General features: G+C 41.7%; 1 protein-coding gene across 6 annotated transcripts in view; it reads right to left on the bottom strand.

Moving 5' to 3' along the window:
- Window positions 1–25,969, bottom strand: part of APP (amyloid beta (A4) precursor protein) — a 188,062-nt gene that overhangs the window by 57,382 nt on the left and 104,711 nt on the right. For all 6 annotated transcript variants that reach the window (XM_009894907.1, XM_009894905.1, XM_009894906.1 and 3 more), the window contains 3 exons: window positions 19,058–19,191; window positions 9,482–9,556; window positions 8,207–8,365 (listed from right to left, as the gene is read on the bottom strand). In XM_009894907.1, the coding sequence (XP_009893209.1) occupies window positions 8,207–8,365; window positions 9,482–9,556; window positions 19,058–19,191 (368 nt within the window). The remainder of the gene's footprint in view (window positions 1–8,206; window positions 8,366–9,481; window positions 9,557–19,057; window positions 19,192–25,969) is intronic.

Raw genomic sequence — 25,969 nt, 5'->3', positions numbered from 1 at the left:
CGAAACTTCTACATTAAGAGTCACAAGCAGATTTGCTAATAGGATAACAATCTTGAAAATACCTGTCAAATACCACTAACAGTAGTAGTAGTCACTTGGGTAAACTGGCCCACTTTTAGCATATTTTATAACATTGCGAAATGCCCCAATCTTATCACTATAAAGAAGAAATGGATATGCATGCCTCTAGCATGTCTGGCCAAGAAATCTTCCTGTGATGGAAGCAGAAACCCATAATTCAAGTATAGGACAATGCAGAAAGAATATTAAATGCAAGGTGTTTCCTTACAGGGGAAGTGACTTTGCTTTTTCTCAAGCAAAGAAAAACCACTAGAAACTCACTGTATGTAGGCAGACATAAATGCCTAAAGTCCCAGTCACACTGGATCAGGTCAGACCTCCAACCTTCCCAACAACTTTGTAATGCTACTGCCTCATAGCTTCAGGTCCGTGACTGATGGCCTAAATTGCCAGAGCTGGTGATGGGCAATGACAGCTCTCCACTCCCAAGTGTGGCGGTTACCATAAATGAGGACCAAGTTTTATAGCTGAATAGCATTTTTTCCCTTATTGATAATTTTCTCCTCAATGCCTAGAACTGTAGACCCACTGCTTGCACAAATTTAACAAATTTCTGCAGCAGCAAAAGTGCCTCTCACCCCAAGTCCCACCTCCGTAATGTATTACACATGCATTCTCATTTAAATGTCACTACGGACTGAAATGCTGCTGCTTAAAAACCCCTCCCATACAAGCACTTTTTGCGGAGATACTTTCATCAGGATTCGTCCCCAAATCTAGCACACCAAGCAGTGATGTGAACTCTTGTGATGGTGGAGTGGAGGGGCCACAATGAACATTCAAGCACAGGGGTGAGGGAAGGCTCCACAGGCTGAGGAGATGCAGTCAGACCCTGTGTCTGAAGCTATTATATGCACAGTCGTCTATTACTTTGACCCTAGGCAGGAACCTTCAGATTAAATTGTAAATGAAAGTGGTGCTATTATCAGCTAAATTCAGTTCCCGAGGCCTTAGCTCTGACACTGTCTACTGCAGAAGAACAAATGGCTGACACATCCCAGGGCCAGCTTGGCACCTTTTGCTCTTCATAAATAATGTACCAACCACTAAACTTCATCACAAAATTCTGGGTTTAGCACTTGAAATTCTGATTCGTGTTTTGCCAGCGAAAACGTGATGTATTCACATCTGTTGTCATCTAATAAAAAACATTTTGCAGAATAACTAACTTGCATCAGCCACCAGGGGCTACCTAAGCCTCATGAAATAGTTCCACTATTTTCAGTTGTCTGTACTTGTTTTGTTGGCTTAGTTCTTTCAGCTTTCCTCTGAAAGCAACCAGGATACTCCCAACATGACTTCCTTTATTCCCGTGTTTTTAGTCACCCTGGCCAACACCACTGGCGATTGTCATTTATCCAGTGACAAGAATGGCCAGTGACTTCCTAAGCAACAGGATCCAGCACCAAATTCAGAATGCATATTATTTCATGAGCCCTCAGTCTCATGGCACACGCTCACTATTTGGGCAAATGCAGAAAAAAAACCCAGAATGCATCTAACAAGGCGCACAGTAGGCAATGCAGGGGGAAGCAGTGCGAATGCTGCTGTTACACACCGCTTCCAACTATTTCAAGCACACACTGTCAAGCCGTTTGCTCCCATGAAAGTCATTCCAAAGTCCACCCTTTTCAGCAGATTCAAACACCTACTTTTTTATCTAAAACTAAGCACAGATCAATCGTAGTCCTTTCACAAGTTATCATGACAGGCCAACAGATGTACTCTTGTCTGTGGGTATTTTAGTTGTCAGTTTAAAATCCTGTTTATGTTGGAGAATGTTGTCAAAGTATTATTTTATATATAGTTTTTGTGAGTATGTTGGGACTTGCATGTATTCATTTGGTACACAGTGGACAGATTCACAGACCATGTATGCGGTCTACATAGACTATCTAGGCTTTCTACCCAAATTGTAGGGAATATGTCTACTCTCTTATTTGGAAGGCCATTCTTTCTGTGAATATAAATATGCACCAGGGCAGAGTTAAGAACCTGTACTGCAACGCCCTGGTTTGAAAATTTAACTTGGTAGTCCCAACAGCTGGTTAACAGGTTTCCAGCGGTACAAGACAGAAGCACAAACGAAATAGAAACTGCTGATGACTCCTTGGCTACCTGGTGGTGAGTTCCCACCCCGCTGACTCTGTAATCCAGTGCCTTTGGTTCAGGTGGCATCGGCATCGAGACACGGTCACTCCCGTAAGGGAATCTTATATAAGATCTAAAATGCCTGAAAACCAGTTTCTAGTAAATGAAATACATACACATAAATAGAAATATTAATATATATGCATGCAGATGCCTCCCCCATGAACTCTACATTGATGCGAGTCTACTATTTCAGATTTTAAGGGAGCGATGAAACAGCGCAATTGCATTGAGCATGGAAAATGGAGACCTCAAACGTAGTTTGGATTGCTACAAATATAACTTATGCTCTCCCCACAGAAATCCAAAATACTTACTACAGAGAAACAACACAAAAATCACATTAAAGCACTTCTGAGTATTTAAAATACAACTTCCCAGGTCTGTGCCATGGAACTTGCATGGGAAATTCTGAGCTGGCTTGTCATTTTGATCAAAATTCTCTGTAAATCAGAGAGGAAAGTTTCACAATGCTGTATTATGCTATTTAATCTTGCCTTTAGAGAAAAATCACCAGTCCTTTCTAATTACTGTGCTTGAAATGTGCAACAACTGCCTCTTTTCATTCACTTATTAGGAATATCTTGTATATATTTTACCTGCCAGGTTATTAATAAACTTGCAGGTCCTGTTTGACACAGGCATAGTAGTCCATTTTAGGAACATTCAATAAAGGCTGGATAGGATGAATGCATGACTTCTCGATTATGGGTGAGACACAACTAAAGCCCCATCCAGCTACCTTTCATGTGGAGTTAAAAATGCCTTCTCTTAAGTTCTGCTAATTTATACAAAAACATGCTACCACACACATCACACATGGATGTCTGTAATGGTACTCAAAGCTTCCCCTTGCCTACCCTACCAAGGACTTTTCCTGGGGCAGAATAAAATGAAAACAGTATTTAATTCAATCTCATTATTTGCTTTTCAGAATTTGAATTTACCTCAACTTTGACAAATTAAGACAAATTTTGTTTCTGCTCACTCTTTTAAAACTTAGCATTTTAGAAATAATGAACCTGCTGTGGTTTTACAGAGCTTAATACCCATCTAGAATTGCCTCTTCTGTCTTTAGTTTGCTTCTACAAAAAAACTACTGGCAAGCTTATGTGTATGACTATACCATATGCTCAAGCCCATAGACTGGGGGAAAAACAAGACAGTCTGTTTTTATTCACATAAAAGCCTCAGAAGCTGCTCGAAAATGGAGTTAGGTGACCGCCTTTCTCGAAGTCTGACCTGGTTTAAAAGCAGAGCTGAAATTCATGCCGTCTATTTCACAAAATCCTACCAAATTAAGTGTACGTGAGAAATTCCACAGCTGTAAATTTATGGGTTTAGAGGAGTGGAGCTGAAGGGTGGAGTATCAGAGCTGGACTGCTCTTTCCTGCTGCACAGGAGGATTTTTATCACTAGATCAGCGGTAACGCTTTGGCCTGCCTCCAACTGCATATTTCCACAGCAACTTTGTCGGACTCAGGAAAGGCCTCGAGCTTCCCGAACGCAGAGGCACTCAGTAAGGGCCCCTCTGCAGATCCCTCTTCCACATCCAAATAGCCAAATTCCACTGCTGTGCTCTCTCTCTGTATGAACAGACACTGCTCCCATAGCACAAAACATACCAGAGCAAATTCTGAGGGCAACGAGAAAAAAACAAGGCAAAAAAATTCAAATGGATTAAGGTACATGCGAGGGTTGATCCTAATGATCCTGCTCTGTTTGGCAATAACTGGCAATAAAATAGTGCCAAATTAGAAGAGAAGCATTTAAAACTGGTTTTAATCATTATACGCTCACTTTACTCTATGTACAAAGCAAGGAGCTTAATTAATTAACTTTCAAAGTTTTCCTGTATGTTTCCTTGCTCTGAAACCCTTTTATTTCACAACTAGGAGCTGTATTTCTTTTCTGCTTCTCTCTGCCCCCCGCCACTGGCTTCCCACAGAGAATGTGCATCTCTTACCCATGGAGATTAAACAGGGAGACATAAATCCAGCAACATTTGACATACACGTGAAAGTGGGAATACAAACAAATTATAGAATCAACCTGCTTACAGAGAATGATGGATTTGAATTCTTCCACTTAACTTGCAAAATGAAGGGGAAAATTTCCAACTGTTTTAAAAACTAGAGGCATATTGGTTCCAGCTGCCACTCATCCTCCTTTTCTGTAGTAAGGCTATCAAGCAGGATGAAACAATACAGTATTTTGACACTGGATACTGAACAGCTGCACCTCATTTTCAAAGGCAACAAAGTATAGCAGCATAGCTAAGCTGCATCAGGAATCAGGATCAAATTTTAAGTTTCTGGGCACTGGGCGGCCTGCATGACAGTGCTTCTGAGAACAGAACAACAGTACAAATATTTGGTTTTGCTCAAATTTGTTTTTTAGTAGACCTTGAAGCTATGCAATTTCATCTCTGTACGCTCCCTGGCTCCCCTGCTGCTCAGAGTGGTACCCTGAGGCACTCCTCCGACACTGGCATTGGGCAAACATCTGCATAACACCTGAAAAAAACTGCAGTTAAAGTTTTTGGTCTTGTACAGAAGCTATTCATAGAGGATTCCGGAATTTTGCAGTTTTAGGTAGAATGGCACTGAAAATCACCAGTTTTCTAGGCATCTGTAAGAACAAAATGACTACGCTACTGGAACAGACCAAAGGTTCCCCTAGCATCATATCTTGCTGCCGTACAAGGAAAGGCTTCTCCGAAGGAGCAAGAAAATGATGATACTTCTCCTCACTTAGCTTTCCAGCTTTGCCCTGTCCATAGCGCAAATATCTTCCCAGCCAAAAGAAGTTTATCTTCAGGTCCCCTGAAGAGGCTACCTGTTGTACACAAGCACCATATAGAAAATCTGTACACATATAGAAAACTGAAATTCCCAGCAGATCAACATTTCGTCACTCACGGAGCACTGTGCACCACATGCACGATCAGTGTGATGGCACTGGGAGTGCCAGACTCACTGTGTTCCTACGATCGTAACTGATCTGCAGGCAAAGATTGTCATGGATTTCTAGACATCCAAAAGCAAAATGAAATCCTGCTGGTTCAAGTGGTCTGCCAGCAGTCAAAAAAAAATCTTGGGAAATGTTCAAATTCAAGTACAAGGCAATATGTCGAAGTGATTAAACTGCACATGGAAAATACTTTTTGCACACACACACATCTATATACATTATACATACACATCAGACTTACAGTAACCCCCCAGCTGTGTGCAGAAGACATGCACGTCAATAAAAAAGCCTAACTTATTTTCCAATTTAAACACAAATTCTGTCTTTATAACTTTAGAGAAAGAGACTCCATCCCTTTACATATTCAGAATTTACTTTTGTAGTAAACATACTAATAGCAAACTATGTAATTCGAAGCAGGCTGTGGAAGGGGGTTCTTAAAAATATTCTTGGAGAACTCCAGAAAAACTTCCCTCTTGTAAGATTACTGAACAAGTCACCAGTTATGTGAACAAGTCACCAGTTATGACCAGGTTATGACTTACTCCGAAAGACAACATAATTCCATCAAATGTACTTTTAGTTTACTAGGAAACTGCCAGAGAGAAATATATCTAGGGTAGCAGCGTTGAATTTTCCATTAATCCCATTTTCTCTTTGGCCAGGCAGCCAAAGTTTGGATTCACAGTGTAGTCAGATTTCTGGCTCCATATCCTGCAAAGCAGTTAGCGGACTGGATTCATTCATTAGGCCATTCAGCTATCATCAATCACTCCTCAGGTTTCACCCTCTGCCCCACAATAAAACCACACAAATCCTCCTGCTGACTTCAAGGTCAGTTTTCTTCAAGCGCTTTGGCACACATCTGACCAGCAGTTCAGAGGTACATGCCTGAACTGTCAGTAACTACAGAGCACACAACCAAAAAATGCTGAGGCAAGGACACTACCACCACCAAGACTGGCAAAGGAACTGCTTAAAGAACTTAGTTTTTAAACTGTTTACTCCCATTAATTTTGAGATGAGTCCCTGTTCGGTAGCACCTTCAGCTGATGTTACCTCCATGCTTGTTGCCGGCTCCTTTCAGAATGGTCAGCTTTTGTAGGGACGCAATATAGGACGTACCTCAGTCTTTTAACGGTACCTTCAAAACTTACTTATACTGGAGTGATGTATCAAACAGTGTTCACTGACGCAGCCTTTCAGGCCTGATGCACTGTCACTGACACAGTAACCGTATTACTAATTTAAATGTCCTGAGAGCTGACTACAAGCAACCCAAGCATATCATGTAGGTTTTTCTGGTCCCAAAGTTGGTGTTAACATTTTTGTCCCTTAGTGTTCTGCAGCTGAAGTTCACTTTCTTTTTTTCCCAGTGGAGACGTCATCTGCGTTCCACAAACACAAAAGGCTAAGCTCCCTTGTGCTAGGAATGAAGGTGCACATTTTCACAGCTCGCACACGTAACGTTCTGCTGTTATGTGTGGTCCCCATCTTCACCGTCCACACAAGCTCAGATACCTGCAGAACCAAGCTGTCAGCCTGATCCACACACAACTTGAAATCAAGTAATTTTTCTGGGATACTTTTCAGACAGGATTACATTTGCACAAGGCTCAACTTTACAGCAATAGCTGACTGGCTGAAGCCAAATGTGAAATCACTTCTTAGGTGAACTACCCAAGATCACACCGCAAGAGAGCAAACACGACCTGCAGCCAGTCTATGCGCTCACCTCATCTCACTCTCAAGTTCTGAGTCGCAGACTCCAGTTTCCTAAAGCAAGCTGCATCCCAGCCTGTAACTCCCTCATCTGCTAATGAGGCACTGGAGTCCAAGCCCTTCACTACCCTCACAGTCAGAGGTTACAATGTGCACCACATGCTGGGACCAAACAACATCCTCTACCAATTTAATACAGACTAGCTTCATTTTCCATAAATTACTATGCTGCAAAATACAGATTAACTCCTCATACAACTACTCTGAAGTCTCCCCATGACATTTTTACCTAAGTAAAAGATTTCTCTTTTACTCAGCACACAGTATAAACAAGAGAGTTTTGCACCATGGGGTGCAGAAAAAGTTTTGATGATGATAAAGAACTAAGACAATGATCACTTTTCCATGCTCACTGAATATGTGGGTTTCTCTGCAGAAGGAAATACATTTAAAACATGTAATTTTACCGGATTAGCCATATTCATTTAATTCCCTGTGAGACCTAATTCAGGATCTAATGGCTCCATCTTACACTGCTGACCCAAAAGTCTTTTGGTAACAATGTTTTTTCCAGCTAGGAAGCGTTCAAGAGGCAAGAAGTACATAAAACATTTGACTGTTTTCCCACAACGTTCGTGCAGATTCTTTTCTTCTGGAGGTCACAGACCTGTTATTTTGGTATTGAATAGAAACATCACAGATATGGAGTCATAAAAATTCCATTCAGTCCACATCCTGAACTTAGTGTTTGCACCCAACAATAGTCATCACATCCAACAAAGACAAATTTGAATTGCTAGTGTGCTATCTTCATGCCATCCAACAATCCTCACAAGATCCTTCACCAAACATTTCAACAGTTCAACAAACAAAACAGAAAATCCCAACCACTCTCATCCTTAAGCTCCATTTTGACATGATACAGTATCCTATTGTGCATCACTTGGAGGGACACTTCATCACCCTTCTGCAGAATCTGTGAACAGCTACAATTTCTGACAACCAATTCACTTTCATGTTATTTGCTTAAGTATCTTTATGTATGTGTCTCTCTCTACCTACAGATATGTAGAGGGGGTGTGTGCTTGTGCCCACATTTATGTACATATGATGTCTAAACTTTTAACTTTCACACTGGGTGACCACTGTAGTAGCTCTCATACGGGGAACACGCACTCAGTGCTCCATAGCTGGACTGTAGCTGAGCACACCTTCTTTTTCCCCGGGATGACCACAGTGATTTTGACACAGCCAACAGAGCTTGTGATACTGCACTTACCCTGGGCGGGACAGTCTGCAGGGCTGTGATATAGTTCTCCAGAGCAATGCGGCGACGGTCATTCAGCATGGCTTCCACCCGTGCCATATGAGTCTCTACCAGCTGTTGTCTTTCATTCGCTGCTTCTTGTTCCAGTGACTCCACTTTCTCCTGGAAATGCTGAAAAAAACATCCATCACAACAGGAACGGTGAAGACATCCGCAGAGACCAGCGGATGTGAACACCCCCAGCTGCAAATCACCACAATCTTTCCCCATGTCAGCCTAGCCTAGCTCCCAGGAACTCTGCACTGAATGCAACTTTTACGGATGTCAGTGGGAACTGCTGATGCCCTGTACTCCTGAACATCTGGCCATATATTAATTAACTAATCAAATATTCCTGACATGTTCAGCACAGCCACCAGTGAATCCTTCATTTGCCCCCCTGAGACAGTGGTTCAGCGCTAGAAAACTGTGCCTAGAAAAGGGTGGAGTTTGGCAGTCCTACGCTCCCTGCCATCTCCAGGGCTTTCCATGTATTAACATGACTTCACAAGAAAATCTACGTGAGGGGGGGGGAAATTCCAACCTGAACAGTCACTATAATTTCTTATAAACTGGCCACCAGGAAGAAAAATTGAGCCCAAACTTATTCCAGTAAAGGAAAACACTGACTGGGTAAAATGCACAGAGAGCAAAGCTGCGGGATCTAATGTGCGATGCAGTCTGGTTCTGAACATTACCTTTTTATAGTTTTGCATCGAAATCATTCTAGCAGTACTGAATAATACCTGACATAGCCAAAGTGGGATTCAAGGAGTGTCTGGCTTGTCAGAATTTTTGAATTATAGTACAATTTTGGATAAAATAATTTTCGGCTAAGGGTTCCTTTCAGATAAAACTGATGGTGATTCCTTCCTTAAATCACATTTTCCATCTCTGGTTTGAGATTAGGTCCTGCAGATTATATTAGTTTATCATGGCCTAAACTTTGAAAGGGGCCCGTGGGAACTAAGTTTTCAATTCTCACTGAAGGGAAATCTAAATTGAAGCAAAATTCTACCCCTCCACACAGTCACGAGCGATATTCTGCACTGCTGTTCCAGGGACTGGCTGCAAAGTACAGAGACACCCAGAAGCCACTAACAGCTGGAAACAAAAATAGCAACAGCAAGAGCAGAGAACAACATTAAAACCCCATAGGAGTAGGTTTTAAAATTATATCACAGCCAACACCCCCTGTATTTTAACTGCAGCCCCAGTTGGTAAGCTTGTGGTTATGTTTTCCTTTACCTGGATGACAGCTTTCTTGTCGGCCTTTGGCAAGTTCTTTGCTTGGCGTTCTGCCTCTTCCCACTCTCTCATGACCTAGCAAACAAAACAAAGAGCAAGAGTTTTGTATTTTCCTCTCTTGTCTCAGGGCTTAGCACCAGCCAAGCACTGCAGCTCCGACAGTCATCTTTTCATATTCCTCTCCTCCTTTTATCTCTATTAAAAAAGCAGTCGCAACATTTAACGAAGGTAGGATCCTGTTATTAAATTAAACAAAGATGGTACTTCTGTGTCTGAACATCGTGCCAAGCTCTCACAACTCTTCTGCGAAGCAACACAGCACACCAACCCCTTTTCAACTCAGAAAGAAAACTGCTTCCATCTATTTAATGTCCTTCATAAAAATAAGTGAATTTCAACTCATTCTAAGTGACACTTTTTTTGGTATCACAAAAGTTTTTAGATTCATTTGGACTACGTCGCTGGCCTTTGCGAAGCACAGATCAAGAATTACATGCAATTTGTGCTAGTCTGTCCAGAAATAGGTGTCCAATACTTCAAGAACTGAATACTTTTATATCTCAAGTACAACGCTGACAGAAAAATTATGTAGGAGAACTTTCAGTACAATTCTTTCAGCAACGTGAGAGGCCACCTCCTCCTGTAACACAGGGCAATCTTTCAACAGTCAGGGAATGGATTATGCTTAACTTGCTGTCCGTGACATCTGAAACCTTCTGGGGGTCTTACTTAGGGACTTTACCCATTTTACACCCAGACAGCAATCTCGTCAGATAACACATTTTATGCAGGAACAATTGCTCTCACCGAATGCAGTGCACACAAGTGACTTGTTTGCTGGATTAGCACGATGTCAGAAGAAGACCGAAGAAACCTAGAAGCAATTACTCAAAATGTGCATTTCCTTTCCTTCTTTTCTCACCAGAAATCACACTTCCATACCATTTAATAGAAACAGTCAGACATACCCTTTCTAAAGAAGATTTTCAAAAAGCTTGGAGTCTGTATGCACAAGTGAAATTTTACCAAGCCCAATACCAAAGGCAGGACAAATTAGACCTGCTGTATCTCATGTCTGCAACTTGAACCTCCACCACTCAGCTCCTGTTCCAGGCTCCCCAGTTTTCCCACATGCTGGACATTGCTAACCAGGCTCCTTGACTGGAGAGCACTGGTGGTACCCCAGCATATCTGGTGGAGCCTGTGCCTTCAAAAAACCCCAAACCAACACAACACAACCAAATGGAGACATTTTCAAGTCCCAGTTTGAAACGTAATCCCTTCTCAGTCAGGGTTGTAGACCCTAAAATAACCAGCATGCAGACACCTGCACTCAAGACTGACTCAACATAGAGGATTTTGTTGTCAAGTTTTCATCTTCCTCTTGACCCAAGGCCTGGGAAAGTATTTCAAGACAGCAGTAAATAAGTCACAGTAAAAACAGACTAACTTACTACCAGTGAAATTATTCATCTGTAAGAGATACTGGCCTCAATAACAGCCCAAGAGAGCAGAGACATATATGTTAGGATCCATAGAATAGTTTGGGTTGGAAGGGACCTTAAAGATCACCTAGTTCCAACCCCCCTGCCATGGGCAGAGACACCTTCCTCTACACCAGGTTGATCAAAGCACCATTCAACCTGGCCTTGAAAATCTCCAGGGATGAGTCAGCCACAACTTCTCTGGGCAACCTGTTCCAGAGTCCCTTTCCCTCACAGTAAGGAATTCCTTCCTCCTAATACCTCATCTAAATCTACCCTCTTCCAGTTTAAACCCATTACCCCTTGTCCTAACACTACAGCCCCTGGCAGATTCCGTCTCCAGCTTTCTTGTAGGCCCCCTTCAAATGGTGGAAGGCTGCTATAAGGTCTCTCTGGAGCCTTCTCTTCTCCAGGCTGACCAACCCCAACTCTCTCAGCCTGTCTTCATAGCAGAGGAGCTCCAGCCCTCTGGTCATCTTTGTGGCCCTCCTTTGGACTCCCTCCAACAGCTCCATGTCCTTCTTATGTTGGGGTCTCCAGAGCTGGATGCAGTACCCCAGGTGGGGTATCCCAAGCGCAGAATAAAGGGGCAGAATCACATCCCTTGACCTGCTGGCTACACTGCTATTGATGCCGCCCAGGATGCAGCTGGCTTTCTGGGCTGCAAGCATACATTGCGGGGTCACGCTGAGCCCAACACCCTCAAGTCCTTCTCCTCAGAGCTGCCCTCAATCCATTGTCCAACCAGCCTGTATTTGTGCTTTGGATTTCCCCAACCCAGGTGCAGGACTTTGCACTTGGCCTTGTTGAACGTCATGAGGTTCGTACAGGCCCACCTCTCAAGCCTGTCAAGGTCCCTCTGGATGGCATCCCTTCCCTCCAGTGTGTTGACTGCACCACACAGCTTGGTGTCATTGGCAGACTTTGAGGGTGCACTCAATTCCAACATCCATGTCACCAACAAATATGTTAAGCAGCACCGGCCCAATACCAACTCCTGAAGAACACCACTTGTCACTGCTCGCCACTTGGACATCGAGCTGTTGATCACTACTCTTTGAGTACAACCATGCAGCCAGTTCCTTATCCACTGAATGGTCCATCCATCAAATACATGTCTCTCCAATTTAGAGACAAGGATGGCATGCAGGATATTCAAATGCCTTGCACAAGCCCAGATAGATGATGTCAGTTGATCTTCCTGTATCCGCCAATCCTGTAACCCACAAGTCCAGATAGATGATGTCAGTTGAGCTTCCCGTATCCGCCAATCCTGTAACCACATTGTAGAAGGCCACCAAATTTGTCAAACACAATTTCCCTTTAGTGATGCCGTGTTGGCGGTCACTGATCACCTCCTTATTTTCCATTTGCCTTAGCACAGTTTCCAGGAGGATCTGTTCCATGACCTTGCCGGGCACAGAAGTGAGACTGACCAGCCTACTGTTCCCCAGGTCTTCCTTTTTTCCGTTTTTGTAAAAATGGGGGTTATGTTTCGCCTTTTCCAGTCAGTGGGAACTTCATGGGACTACCCTGACTTCTCAAATATGACAACTTCATCTGCCAGTTCTCTCAGGACCCGCACATCAGGTCCCACGGATTTGTGCACCCTTCAGTTTCACAACGTGAAGCTAAGGGGAAGTTAATCTGATGCTGAAAACTTTACAGTGGGAAATTGTTTTGTCTGCTTCGGGGCTTTAGCAGGGGCATGGTTAGACAGCAGTTGTAAGCACAAAGATCTGAAGACAAGTACTTAGAAATCACAGACTTAACTTCACTCCACTCTTTTACTGGGAACTGTAAGCCGAAACTTAAGCCCCAAGAATTGCTCTACAACCTACATAAACTGGCAGCCTAAAAGCACCTCTTCAATTTACATTATCTTCTTATCAGACAAATATGCATTGATGTGCAAATTGCAGCCAAGCTCTAGGGAAGTAGGAAATCAAAATTTACACGGAGACATGAAAATTCATTTGCAAGGGTTTGTAGTAAGCAGTCGACGACAGAGAACACGATGCGCAGTGCGCTGAAGTTACAGGTCACCGCACCACCAGTTACTTTCCCAGTACAAGAGATTTTACCACTTCTCTGACAAAGCAGGACTGGAAGAGATGAACCGACACCACAATTTAGAGCACCATGATGTGTTCTGGAAAAAAACCTTATTAATGCTCAGAGTGTTGCTGTGTATTAAGTGTACATTCATCTCTTAATTGTATGCTTAGGCCATATGACTGTGGTGGCAGAGAAAACTTAATTCATGTATACAGGCAGCACCTTTCTATATACTTGAAATGTCACTGGTGCCAGGATGTGAATGTTACAGAAGACCGAGAAATTATGGCGTTAATTCAAGTCATAAACTACAATTACGCGTTCAAGCTTGAGCACTGGCCAAGGTTAGCAACTTTATGATTTTCTTCTCCCTCCTCTCCTTTTATGTTTTTAAATCACATCTCTGACATCTGCTTAATATTTTTTTTCACTCTGAATGAACGGTGAATGGGTTTTCAGAACAGTTCCCTTGTCATCTTTATCCCCCAAACTAACGCTCTGCTAACCCATATGATGAAAACAAGTATTGTGGGTAATGTGATAAGGAGACCTTTGGCTAGATCAGGTCTCTGCCTGTTTTATTTCTCTAAGCCTTTTAAGGCATGGAAGGCAGGATGATAAACTGACAGCCTACACAGCTAGTTGGGGACAATGTAAACTACAGGCTTCAGAGTTCAGCGCTGGTGCAACGAGAGTGAATGGCTTGTGATAAAAAAAACCAGGATGACATGGCTGTTTGCAGAAACAATATTCAGTGTAAAGACCGCAAAAGTTGTGCTTTGAGTGCTAATTTTTGCAACTGAGAAGACTTCAATGGTTGAAAGCATCTGTGTGTATGCTAACCAACTGAAGATACAGCTGCCCTACAGCTATCTAAGGGCAGTCATGTTACCACCCAGAGAAAACTTCTGCTCTCACCAAAGGTCGTCGCTTTAGAGAATTATGAGTGACTAAGAAATATGACATAGCACTCTGTAGGAAACCAAAGAGCAAAAAAAGAAAAAAGTTCCCCAGATACGCATGTGCAGAAAAAGGCTGAATTTGGCTTCTACGCACTTACAAACCTATTTTCCTTCATTGAAAGCATAGACCTATCAAAGCCACACAGATTTATGGCTCTTCAAGGCTTGGCAGCTTTGTGCAGGGAAAATGACAACCTCTGGTTGAGATTTAAGCAAGCCATTTCAAAGTCAAACTTCTTCAGAAGTCAGGAGTTAGTGCCTAGCAGACTCCTTTTGAAATTGGGCTAAAGAGGACAGCAAGAGGGGAAAAAGGAAGTATGGAAAGTGTCATTCGTTATTAAGAGATACTAAGCACAAAAATCTCATATTGAAAACAGCAGAATTTACTTTCATTTTTTAGACTGGAGCACAGAAGAGTATCTGCAAGAGAATAATTTATGACAGACATGGACCTACTCGAGCAGGTCCAGAGGAGGGCCATGAAGATGATCAGGGGGCTGAAGCATCTCTGCTATGAAGACAGGCTGAGAGAGTTGGGGGTGTTCAGCCTGGAGAAGAGAAGGCTCCAGAGAGACCTTATAGCAGCCTTCCACCATCTGAAGGGGGCCTACAAGAAAGCCAGAGAGGGACTCTTCATCAGGGACTGTAGTGATAGGACAAGGGCTAATGGGTTTAAACTGAAAGAGGGTAGATTCAGATGAGATCTTAGGAAGGAATTCTTTACTGTGAGGGAAAGGGACTCTGGAACAGGTTGCCCAGAGAAGTTGTGGCTGACTCATCCCTGGAGGTGTTCAAGGCCAGGCTGGATGGTGCTTTGATCAACCTGGTGTAGAGGAAGGTGTCCCTGCCCATGGCAGGGGGGTTGGAACTAGGTGATCTTTAAGGTCCCTTCCAACCCAAACCATTCTATGACTCTCTGGTGCCACTGGCACCAAAAATCAGCTGAAGACCTCCCAGGGATGTTGGAACTATTGGCATGCAATGACTTAAAAAAACCTCAACATTGAAAATAACACCAGCCATGTTCATGCTGGTTGAGGACTGCAGTATTTTCAGATGCTTGCTTTGGAAATGAACTTCCGAGAAGCAAGAATATTTTAGGAGACAAGGTATCATTACGTTCCTATCATAAGCACTATACATGCGACGATTCCTAAAATATTGTAAACAGCCAGAGGAAGAGTAAATTTAAGACATGAGGATGTCATGAGATGTTTGAGGAAAGAAATGTATAAATATACTGCTCCCTTGAGTAAGGCTCAATATCTGGTTCCACCAGACTATTTAGCAGCAACTATTTAACTGAGGGAGCTGTACAGGAGTTAACAAACTGAAAAGAGAAAGAGGAAAAGCAGAATTGTACCAAAGCAGGAGACAAGAACTGGCATCCTGCAATCAGTTAGCACGATCTGTTATATGTTAGAGAACAGCAAACATTTAAACGTTACACATGCATTGCTGAATAGCTATCCTGTTTGCATGTGAACGAAGCTTTGCTGTTATTTGGAGCTGCATTAATAATTCTTGGGAAAAGCTTAAATTTGTATGCTAATGTAATTCTCTACAGTACCACCTAGGAATGTTTACAAGCCTTGTTGCTCCAGGTGCCAAGCACGACGTAAAGGCAGAAAAACTTTGATGGGCTGTAGTCTAAGGGGATGGACACTTAAGAGCAGAAGGTATTAAAACAGTCCGAACCAGAGGTGCATCACGTCATACAGGTGTACAAAAAGAGCACAGAGTCCCCTAGTAATAGTCTTTTAGGAGCTGTGAACTATGAACTGACACAACCATCAACAGAAGCTGAGTCTCTGCGTATGTGAATATCTTTCTACAAGAGAAAAACACATGAGGTGTCAGAATATAATGATAAACAAAGGGAAATCTCAGAAAGAGGATATACAGAATATCTGCATTTGCCCTGATGACATTTTGATTAAAATATTTAATTTCAATTTATTTTTTAATGATAAACTTCCCTGCTCCTTAGATGATTACGTTTTATATGTGAACTAGAATGCATATGTTTTTTTTATTAGTTAATTGGTTGCTGCAAAGTGTGCATCAAATCAAGTACAGTTTTACAACTAGCTGCTTTATTAAATACAAGAAATATCTGGTTTTAGTGAACAAGCTAATTTATTTCAGATTATCACATTTATCAAGATTAAGGAATGACCTGATCATGTTCCAAAACCACTGATCATTTCCTCTCTTTTAAAAAGAATAAAAACGGGCATTTCTGCTACTATATAAGCCCCCATTTCTCAGTTTTGAAAGAAGTGGACTTTGAGCCGTTGTTTAGGTAAATAAAAATGAATAAATATGTTCAGTGCTGTGGAAGGACCTGGCTAGTGACTCTCATTCACTAACTTTTTTTTTTTAAAAAGGAAAACATTGACAGCAAAAGCTTACTAACAATTTATTTAGCATTGTTTTTAACAACTAACAGCTTCAAATTAATTTTTAGTTAAATTCATATTAAGAACCTACCTGGTTTTAAAGAAAATGTACAAAGCAATTTACAAATAAATTGCCAGGAAAGCAGGCCAGTGGTATGGGAAACGGACATATCACAGTTCACATGAGGAACAAAACACAGAATGGCATACTAGCTAGCTTTTCTACCTCTCCATAAGATCTTATATTTTTTTAAATATTTGAAACATTAACTGGGAGAGCCTAGCTCAATGCTGTACAAGACATTACTCACAGAAGGGAAAACTAATTTTAAAAAACTTAAGTGAGTTAACTCTCTTCTTGAAAGCTCTGCAGGGGTTCTGTGTACTTCAAGACATACATACTTTAAGTTGTGATTTCATAAGCAGCTTAAGCAAATTAAAAATCAAAGATCCTTCTTTCTTGATGTACTATCTTGTTGCTGTTTCCCAGGTCTGATTTAGCTTGCTGAATTGGCCAGAGTTTGTTATTTTACTTTTTTTTTTTTTTTTTTGGAAGAGTGACATTGCAGTGAGATGAGGGAGTTGACCTGCCTCACCCCGCAGCTGTATGCTCATTAGCGCTGACAGAAAGGATGGCTGGGAATGTGCTAACGAGGGCAGAGCACGCACAGCACCAGCGTGATCTTCAGTCAGACCCTTGAACCACAGCCTTCATTTATGAGGTTGCCCCAAATGCACATGGTAAAATGTGCGGTGCATTTACCCAGAAGTTTTCTGATGCTACGGTTCAGTGCTTTTCCCAGTTCCTTTTGCTGGCCTCAAGCACTGACGTTGCACAATCTCTCTGTATGATGTTTTCTGGGTGCCTGTGCATTCGATTAGCTCTTTTCCACAAACCCTCAGATTTGTAGAAAATAGAAAATACGCAGTTCACCCAAATACCGCCCTTCCTTACTCAGCTTAACCTTGACACTGCATATGAGATTTCGGAGACAAACCTGAAGCCACGGTGAGAATCTGAGGACTGTTCCAGGAAAATCTACCTTTCTGGCTGTCTTTTGCTTTCAGGACACCCACCCCTACAGTTTTCGTTAAACGGGGCTGTTTCAAGAAAGGGGAGGTAATAATGGGGTGACAACTGCATCACCCACCGACTCTCCATGTGCTTGGCCGGGGCAGGACCTCTCTCCTCTGACGCAACAGCTGCCTGCACAACTTTTTTTAGTCTCCTGATTCCCAGCCCATCCTTCCCAAATTGGGTCTAACAGGCACACAGAAGTTTGTCACGAAGAGGACTGGGATAAGCTGCTCCTCGGTGGCAGCGCAGCATGTGGGTGCCTCGCTCACCTCCCTCCTGACTCACCCCCATGGCTTCAGGCCGGCTCCGAGCCGGGCGCTGCACGCACCCACGCTCAGCAAGACTTGCACCTCGGCCACCGCTTGTTTTAATGAAGTTGTTCATCTTCCAAATGAAAGGAAATGATAACACTTTAAAAGGCATTATGAAATTGGGACTACTTTATTTGAGGAGGAGACAGCTTGTTTGTGCTACAACTCTTCCCACATGGAGGCAGATGGAGAACAAATACCTTCCTGACTATTAAGGGCCATATTGTCGTGATTTGCATCCATCAAAAGACTGCTTCAGATAAGATGCCCTGCCCTATTTACTACAAAAGTGCCAGGCATAGCTACAATGCCAGTAGAAGGGGACTTATTCTAAGAGCTTAATTTCAGGCTTACTCAAACATGTTAGGACAGAGCTAAAGGTTAATGTGCCAGTAATACACAGGAAGACTAAAAATGCAACAGGGGAACAAAGTTCCAATGAAAAATTATAGTAAAATCGCTACACTGATATATGCAGTGCATCTGAATTTTACTACATTCATTTCAATGGTTGTTCTGTCCTAAAAAAAATATGCACCACAAGCTTTCCTTTAAACCTCTTATATTTTTTACTTTATTGTTATTCGAGCAGAACTGTGACAACTTTTTTATTGGCATTGCTATTATAAACCCTATTTCTGAGAGAGCGGATAGCTCATCTCTTAGTGTTCAATAGGATTAAAAACAGTGTACAGTTTCAGGCTATACAAATCTTTTTGGTTAAAGGAAAGAAAAGGGTTGATTCAGTTGGATGTTGGTTCCATTCAAAAGCACTAATTTTCCCTCTTTTCTTTGGCTTTAGATACATTTCATGTTGCCTTGAGGCTCAAGACCATTAGATGAACATATGCAATCTTACGTTACCCCAGGGCATGGCCTTGTATGCACAGACACAGAGACTGAAGCTAATCACAAGCAATATCCCTCAGCTGCTGCAAAGGAAAGATGACTAATACAGTGGCCAAGTTCCTTACTTAGAAACAAGAATAATCTCACAAACCAAACATTCTTCCACACAGAGGAGAGCATTTTTAACACTTTTTTTCTTTTTACCAGCACAAGTAACTGTAGCAACTTATGACTGCAGCTGCGACCCAACCACAAATGTATGCCCCAGCCAGCTGAATTTTTAGATAGAGCCAGAAAGACAGTAAATGGTATATTTGCAGCATTGCGAATAGGCAGGGCAGCTGGCTGAAATGGGAAGATGAAGGATCCCAAGCATCTGATGACTTGACAGAGAAAACTCCCACGTTGAGGAATAAAGACATCTCCCCTTACCTGAGACATCCTTTCCCGATGCTTGGCTTCAAGTCTCTCCTTGGCTTTCTGGAAATGGGCGTGTTCATTCTCATCTCCAGGTGTCTCCAAATATTTGTCAACAGCATCAGGAGTGCTAGCGGCTGTGGTAGGGACTGAGGTAAAATTTTGAGGTCGGGAGAGGGAAGGGAGGGGAAGAAAAGCAGAATTTCTACTTTAGTAGAGGTAAAATTTAATCAAAGCAAGAAACCATCTGTTCTAATTTCCATCAGAATAATGCCATTCACTTAACCTCAGGAAGATACAAAAATGTGGGTTTATGTTACACACAGCAAATATATAAAAATATACAAAGATTTCCTCCCTGTCCCATTTTGTAAATGGGGAGAAGCTCTTCAGAGTGAACAAAGCAATGTTATTCAAACAGGTTAGAAACTGCTGCCAAAGGAAAAATTCCAAGAAAAAAAAAGCCTGGCAATGACTAAAGTACATAAGCCAGCAGAAAGCCTTTGCAAAGTTACATGCTTTGTATATTAGTTTATTTTTAAAAGGTAAATTGTAACACCCAAGTGCCAATGCAAATATGTTTTAAAGCACCTACGGACCCCACAGTACCCTAATGAAATACCTCAAATCCTTCCCCTAGTGACAGCTTTGCCTCACAGGTATTTACTTCATTTCTAAAAACTTTGATTAAGAAAACCCCTCATGGACGCTAGAAATAATCAGCAAGCTTGCACTAATTGCTAGCCATTCCTGTCGGATAACTAGGCAATACCTACCACACTGGTGTTGGACAGATTTGTATTTGGGGTAATTCAAGCAAAGTAAGCAACAATTCCTTCCCTATGCAACAACAGCCAACAACCTCTACATTAACTAGAATAACATCTCTGTGCTAGGGCCATAACAGCAATTTAAAAAAAATCACCTCCAATGACAATCAACTATTTCATTTCAACTGTATTGTCCCTAAATATTTTACTATATATTTAGTTTTATTACCCTGGTCACATGTAGTTCAACGACTGCAGTTAGTTTAAAAATTCTGACAAATAAAGACCATACACATAGTTGCGCAGGAGTTTTTTTAAAATGCATTTGACTATACGTACCGTAATTAACTTCACTTACAGAGGCAATACATTTTAGTAGATAGACTAATACAGGTAGGGAAAAACCCAGGACCCTCTCACACCCCAAACATTTCTCAATGTCTTCAACAAAAGCAACCTTTTATCTGAAGATCAGACTGAGTAATAACAACCAATATTTGTTCATGACTGCTTTCCACCAAACAAGTTGAAATCTAAACACATCTATGTTACGTTATTAAAAAAAACACCCAAAACCCATCAGTTAGAAGTATGTGTTAGTCCCAATGAAATACACCCTCAAATTTCAAGAAAACCTTAAACAAAAATCCAATCTTTTCCTCCAGTTTTACTGTAGATGTATAAACCCAAAAGTGAAACAAACAAAACCCCCCAAAATGAACAGAAAGCCTTTGGATGTGGCTGCACTTGAGATATCTCTACATGTTCTCTGCAATAGGCATGAATGGTTTTGGCTGCTGTTGGTATAACTTGCACAACAGATTTTTAAGTTACTCACTGGATCAAAGGAAAGGCTTTTTTTTTTTTTGTCTCAAAACAAAAAAAATATTTACAAACAACCAAAAAAAATCCAATTGAGAAGTCATAGGCAGTGCAACTTATCACTCCTCCCACCATTTTTTGATTTGTTTCATAAATATTTTATTACAAGTTTACATTTTGTAAAATTGTAAATTTTCTTACTGAAGTAGTGTAACAACCAAACATGAACAAATAAGCTTCCTGACAAGCCATGAAAAATACAAAAATAGAATGCAACTCTTAACATTTTCAGTGGATACTCTCACAACTTCAGACAATTTAGTCTCTAATGTTGTTATAAAAGCACAAAAAATTTCTATCTTTTTAAATGCTTAACAACCCATCTTCAATGATAATGTGGTTTGTGCTGGGGTGCAGTGCTGCCTGCTGGAAAGGCTACAACCAGCGTAAGCAAATTCCAAAACCAAAATCATCCAAAGCTCAGGCTGAGCGAAAACATTTCTGTAATGCTCAGAAGTATTTCTAAATATCTTTGCCTTTTAATCTCTCAGGCACCGAATTAATTTAATCTTTATCTTTCCTGGAGCTGCTGTTAAGTACAGTACATTTTAATTCCATTTAGAAAATGAAAAGAAAATTTTATTTCAAAGCAAGAAGAAATTCAAGAGTGTCTGAGTGAGCAAAGGCCATCCCTTCCAGGCTCCTGTTTCCTGACAGGGGTTCAGCAAACACCCCCAGGCAAGAGCAATGAATACTCTTTCGCAGTGTTTTAACTTTGCTGGATCTTTCCTTTGCGATTCTGATTTTATTCTTTTTTACCCCCCAAACTTCCATGAGATTTAACATTCACAGTATGGTGTGGCAATGAGTTCCACAGGTTAATCAGGTTCTGTGTGAAGATGATTCCCCTCTGCCTGCACCCTTCGTTGCTGCCTCTGCAGGACGCAGCAGCATTTATCACCGGAAGATCGAATGGGGGAGAGCTCTAGTACACTCACCATCCTTCTTCTTTTACAAATTTTTTTTTTTAACTGAAATTAAATCTGTACAAATGTGAGTGGAAAGAAGTGACAATCTAAATAACTGTCCAATAAATTACGTAAATTTAACCTTTAATTTATTGTACAGGAAAAAAGGTCACCAGCATTTGCACTGAGATCAGTGAAGCCACCTGCACATTCAAGGTCTGATTTTCAAAAGCTCCCGTCTCACACACGCAGCCTTTACAGCCCAGATTTTCGGACAATACGCTTACTTCCCACCGGGATGCCTGCTGGTGTGCTTCTGAAAAAGGGAGAGTAGCGGGTGCTGAGAACTGGAAAAACTGATTTCAGTGCCTGGTGCCAAGGATGTCAGAGCACCCAGCCCTCTCCAAAAGCCGCGCAAAACCAAATCGAACAAAGACTTGGCATTAAACCCCCGTGGAATGATTACTAAAAATGATCAATAATACAGCATTGGTCACACATTAAGGACAGGTATAAAATCAAAAGGCTTCTAGGGTAGAATACAGACACAGCTGGTATGTGAAGAATCCGCTACATCTGCGATTCCCTGTACAATATTGCTTGCAAAGCAACACGGGGAGTGGAGTGGGGTGGAGGCTCCAAGGCCAAACCCTGTGATGATCCAGCAGACATGGGAACGAGATGGCATCACAGAAGAAAAACAGTGCGAAGGATGGAACAGAGTGGAGACACTGCTGCTAAAACCCTGTGATAAACTGGGGACTTGAGGACCAAATAGAGCCCTCGAAGGTCTTATGGAACTGATAAACTGCCTACCTGTTACCCTGAGCCAACAATCTGTCACTTTTTTTGACAAAATGCTGTCCTTTAGTGAACTTTGCTCATTATAATATCATTATAATACCAAAACACACCTCCATCCCAAAAGCTACCCGCCTCCAAGGTGCGACCACTCCTCCTTGAGTCTGCGCCCTGAATTTTTTGTATACTGTATCTTTAAATGCGAGGCAAGAAAATTTTACACCAATCATAATGAAAGTATTTATGACTAGAATCAAACTCCACCTTGAAGATAAAAATTAGTATGAAAATAGTACAAGAAAAGGGGGATGTGAGGTAAGACACCATCATGGACTTCTGGTACCAGTCGACAGGCTGAGCCTCTCTTCCCCCCCCATAAGGACGCTTGTGGGTAAGATTGGACCACTTGGCTATACCAAGTGCTTCCCAGGGAAACTTAGAAATCTCTATATAGAGTAGTTTTATAACTTAACGCTTTTGTAACCGAGCTATATTGCTAGCATCTTTAATGTTCGCACGTGCTTTGCAGACAGTCACTATGACCGGCAATCCAAAAGCACTTTTGTATCTGTTGTTTAAATAAACTGCACTGTGTACTCAGAGAGTCATTTGGGTTTTCTCATTGAACCCGACTGAAGCGAGGCCCTGTTAGTTCATGAGCACGACCGGGCTGAAGGTGCAGTCTGCTATGAGTGTATCCAGAACCGTAACAGTTTAATATATTAAACGCCCCTGGAGTGACAGTGGTGAATTGGGCATCACTCAGAATTTAAACCTAGCCGCACCTAGCCTCCCACCTCGGTGAGGAGTGTTAGAACACAAGAGGGTTTATTTTCTGCCAAAACTACTTTGCCCCTTTAACGCAACAACCCCACTGGATGCCCAAGACAGACAGGCTGAGCCCAGGAGCACGGGAAAGGATATGGGCAGTACATTGATATCTAACCGCAACCTGCTTTCTCATACTAATGCTAAAGGGGATAATGCTAACAAAGAGCAATACTGCATAGGAGGAGAAAGCCACTACCCCTGACCTTGTGCAAAAGGCTGGTGTAATGACAAACGTGGCTCTCCGCTACGTGCTCCCAAAAAGAAAGAGGGCTCGGTAACGGGCATGGGGGTTGATGGGAGCTTGGGGAACCTGTCTCATGGTAAAAAGCTCAATCAGTTACATTCAACCACCAAGGAGCAGACTACTAATTTGATTTAGAAAATCTCTCCTGAGAAGAGATTTCTGACAACAGCTTTATCTGAGAGAAGCAACTGAGGTCTGATGGCTGGAAACCAAAGCTAGGCAGAAATAAGGCTGGAAATCCAGACCAGAAATAAGCCACCCACTTCCAGTAGTTAAGTGCAATTAAGTATTTGAACAACTTATGCGAAGATATGCTGATTCACCTAAAAGTATCTTTGGAAAAGTTCCTGCTTCAGCATGTCCTTCCAAAACCTGGCCATTGAACAGGTGCAAAAGCAAGGGGTAAAACAGGCGTTTTCTCCTTCTCTGCTTGCTGCTGGCAGCGGTCCATGCCCAGCGCACGTCAGATCAGGTCAAGCCTGCGCAAAGCCAGAGCTGTAAGGACTCAGCCTGCCTACTGCTCCGGGAACCCTTATTTGGCCATCGGTGGCCACAGAGACCAACCAACCTGCCAACACCAACCACATCTCATTCTGCAAACAGAGACACTGTTTAAACTCTTAAAGAGCAGGGATAATTTTCATTAAAAAGAAGTTCAGTGCATATCTCTAGGAAAATACTAAAAGGTGAGATGAAATGGTCATATACATTTCTGTTTTCTCTTTTAACTGCGATTCAGAAGCAGTCTTTTTGTGAGTGGTTAGCTATTCAGGTAATTTGGAATCAGAAATATTTCTCTGACAAAAATAACCAGTCTGCTTAAAAACAAATAACCATACAAGATTTTGCTTCCTGTATTTACAAAGCCTGCAAATGATTATATGACTTCTCCATCCCGTATTAAAAAAAAAAATCATAATTATCAACAGTATGTTACAGAATCACAGAATGGTAGGGTTGGAAGGGACCTCTGGAGATCATCTAGTCCAACCCCCCTGCCAGAGCACAGGATGCAAGTTGCACAGGACAGCATCCAGGCGGGTTTGGAATGTCTGCAGTGTGGGAGACTCCACAACCTCTCTGGGCAGCCTGTTCCAGTGCTCTGCCACACTCAAAGTAAAGAAGTCCCTCCTCATGTTTAGATGGAACTTCCTATGTTCAAGTTCATGCCCGTTACCTCTTGTTCTATCACTGGGCACCACTGAAAAAAGACTATTCTCATCTACCTGGCACCCTCCCTTTAAGTATTTATAAATATTGATAAGATCCCCATGTTAAAAAAAAACCTTGTCATTCCAACAGAACAATAACACCCCCACCACCACCACCACCCCCCAAGAAAAAAACAAATCACAAAAATACCAAGCCTCCCTTCTTCTGCATAAAGCAGAAACATTCTAAAATTTCTTCACAGCTGTTAGCCCTAAACCTATCCTTTGCACTCCAGTGCATTTGGGATCTTTGTTTCTAGAGATGTATTGCATGTTTTCTCATAGTAACATTTGGTCAGACATCAGTAATGTGAGGATTCCTTAAAAATCTGCAGCCTGATCTCATTTTTTGACCACATCTGCTCTTAAGAAGGATGTTTAATTTTCTATGCATTGCTTGTTTTATACGGTAACTCATTCTACTACTACATGAAGACTGATCAAAAAGTGTGTGCTGACAAGTGTGGAAGAAATACAGTATCAGATGACATTTCCTTCACACTTGCACTCATTTTACCTGTCAATTCAGGGTTTTTTTGGTTTTTTTTTTTTTATTAGACTTTAAAATCCTAACCTTCCTGGAGGCACAGGTTCAATAATACAGCCAAATTATGCTCTACACATTTTGCTACTTAACAACAATCCTTATGTATCAGAAGACAGGGGTGGAGGGGAAGGCAAGAAAAATGCAACAATATGCCCCCAGATCCTGTTTTACTATTTCACATGAAAATGAGTAATCCATATCAGCCTCTCCAGTGGAAGAAAGAACAGTCACACTCAACATCCTCATAAAGTGAAAGGATTAGTAGATGGCTCTTTTCTGAATGACATCGGCTGTTGCATATAAGATGGGAAAGCATGTGAAATGAGAACATTACCCAACTACAATGTCGTTTTCAGTGGATGCATTCATTGCCTCTGAATTCCACATACGTAACTGCCTCATTAATGAAGGATTAAGATCAAAGCTTTCAGTTGTTGACTAAGATCACAACTAATTATAGCACTTCTGACAATCACAAGCCTGTATGGAATATCTTTAGCAAGAAGGGTTTATTATTGCTACTGCTACCTTGTGAAATGAGCTGTTTTTACAAGATGGTATCCCCATTCTTTTGTGAATAAGCTACTCTGCTTACAGCAGGGTGGCAAAACCAATGAACAGAATCCAAACGACAGGGAAGGAAAATAATGATTACCTTTTTATTACAAAACAGAAGTTACTGACTGAACGATACAAGACAAATGAAGGCTGGGAAAGGTTTATCTAAGATTGT

This window comes from Charadrius vociferus, unplaced genomic scaffold (genome assembly GCF_000708025.1).
Source record: "Charadrius vociferus isolate BGI_N301 unplaced genomic scaffold, ASM70802v2 scaffold201, whole genome shotgun sequence".
Classification (NCBI taxonomy): domain Eukaryota; kingdom Metazoa; phylum Chordata; class Aves; order Charadriiformes; family Charadriidae; genus Charadrius; species Charadrius vociferus.
This window is presented reverse-complemented; position numbering and strand designations above follow the sequence as displayed.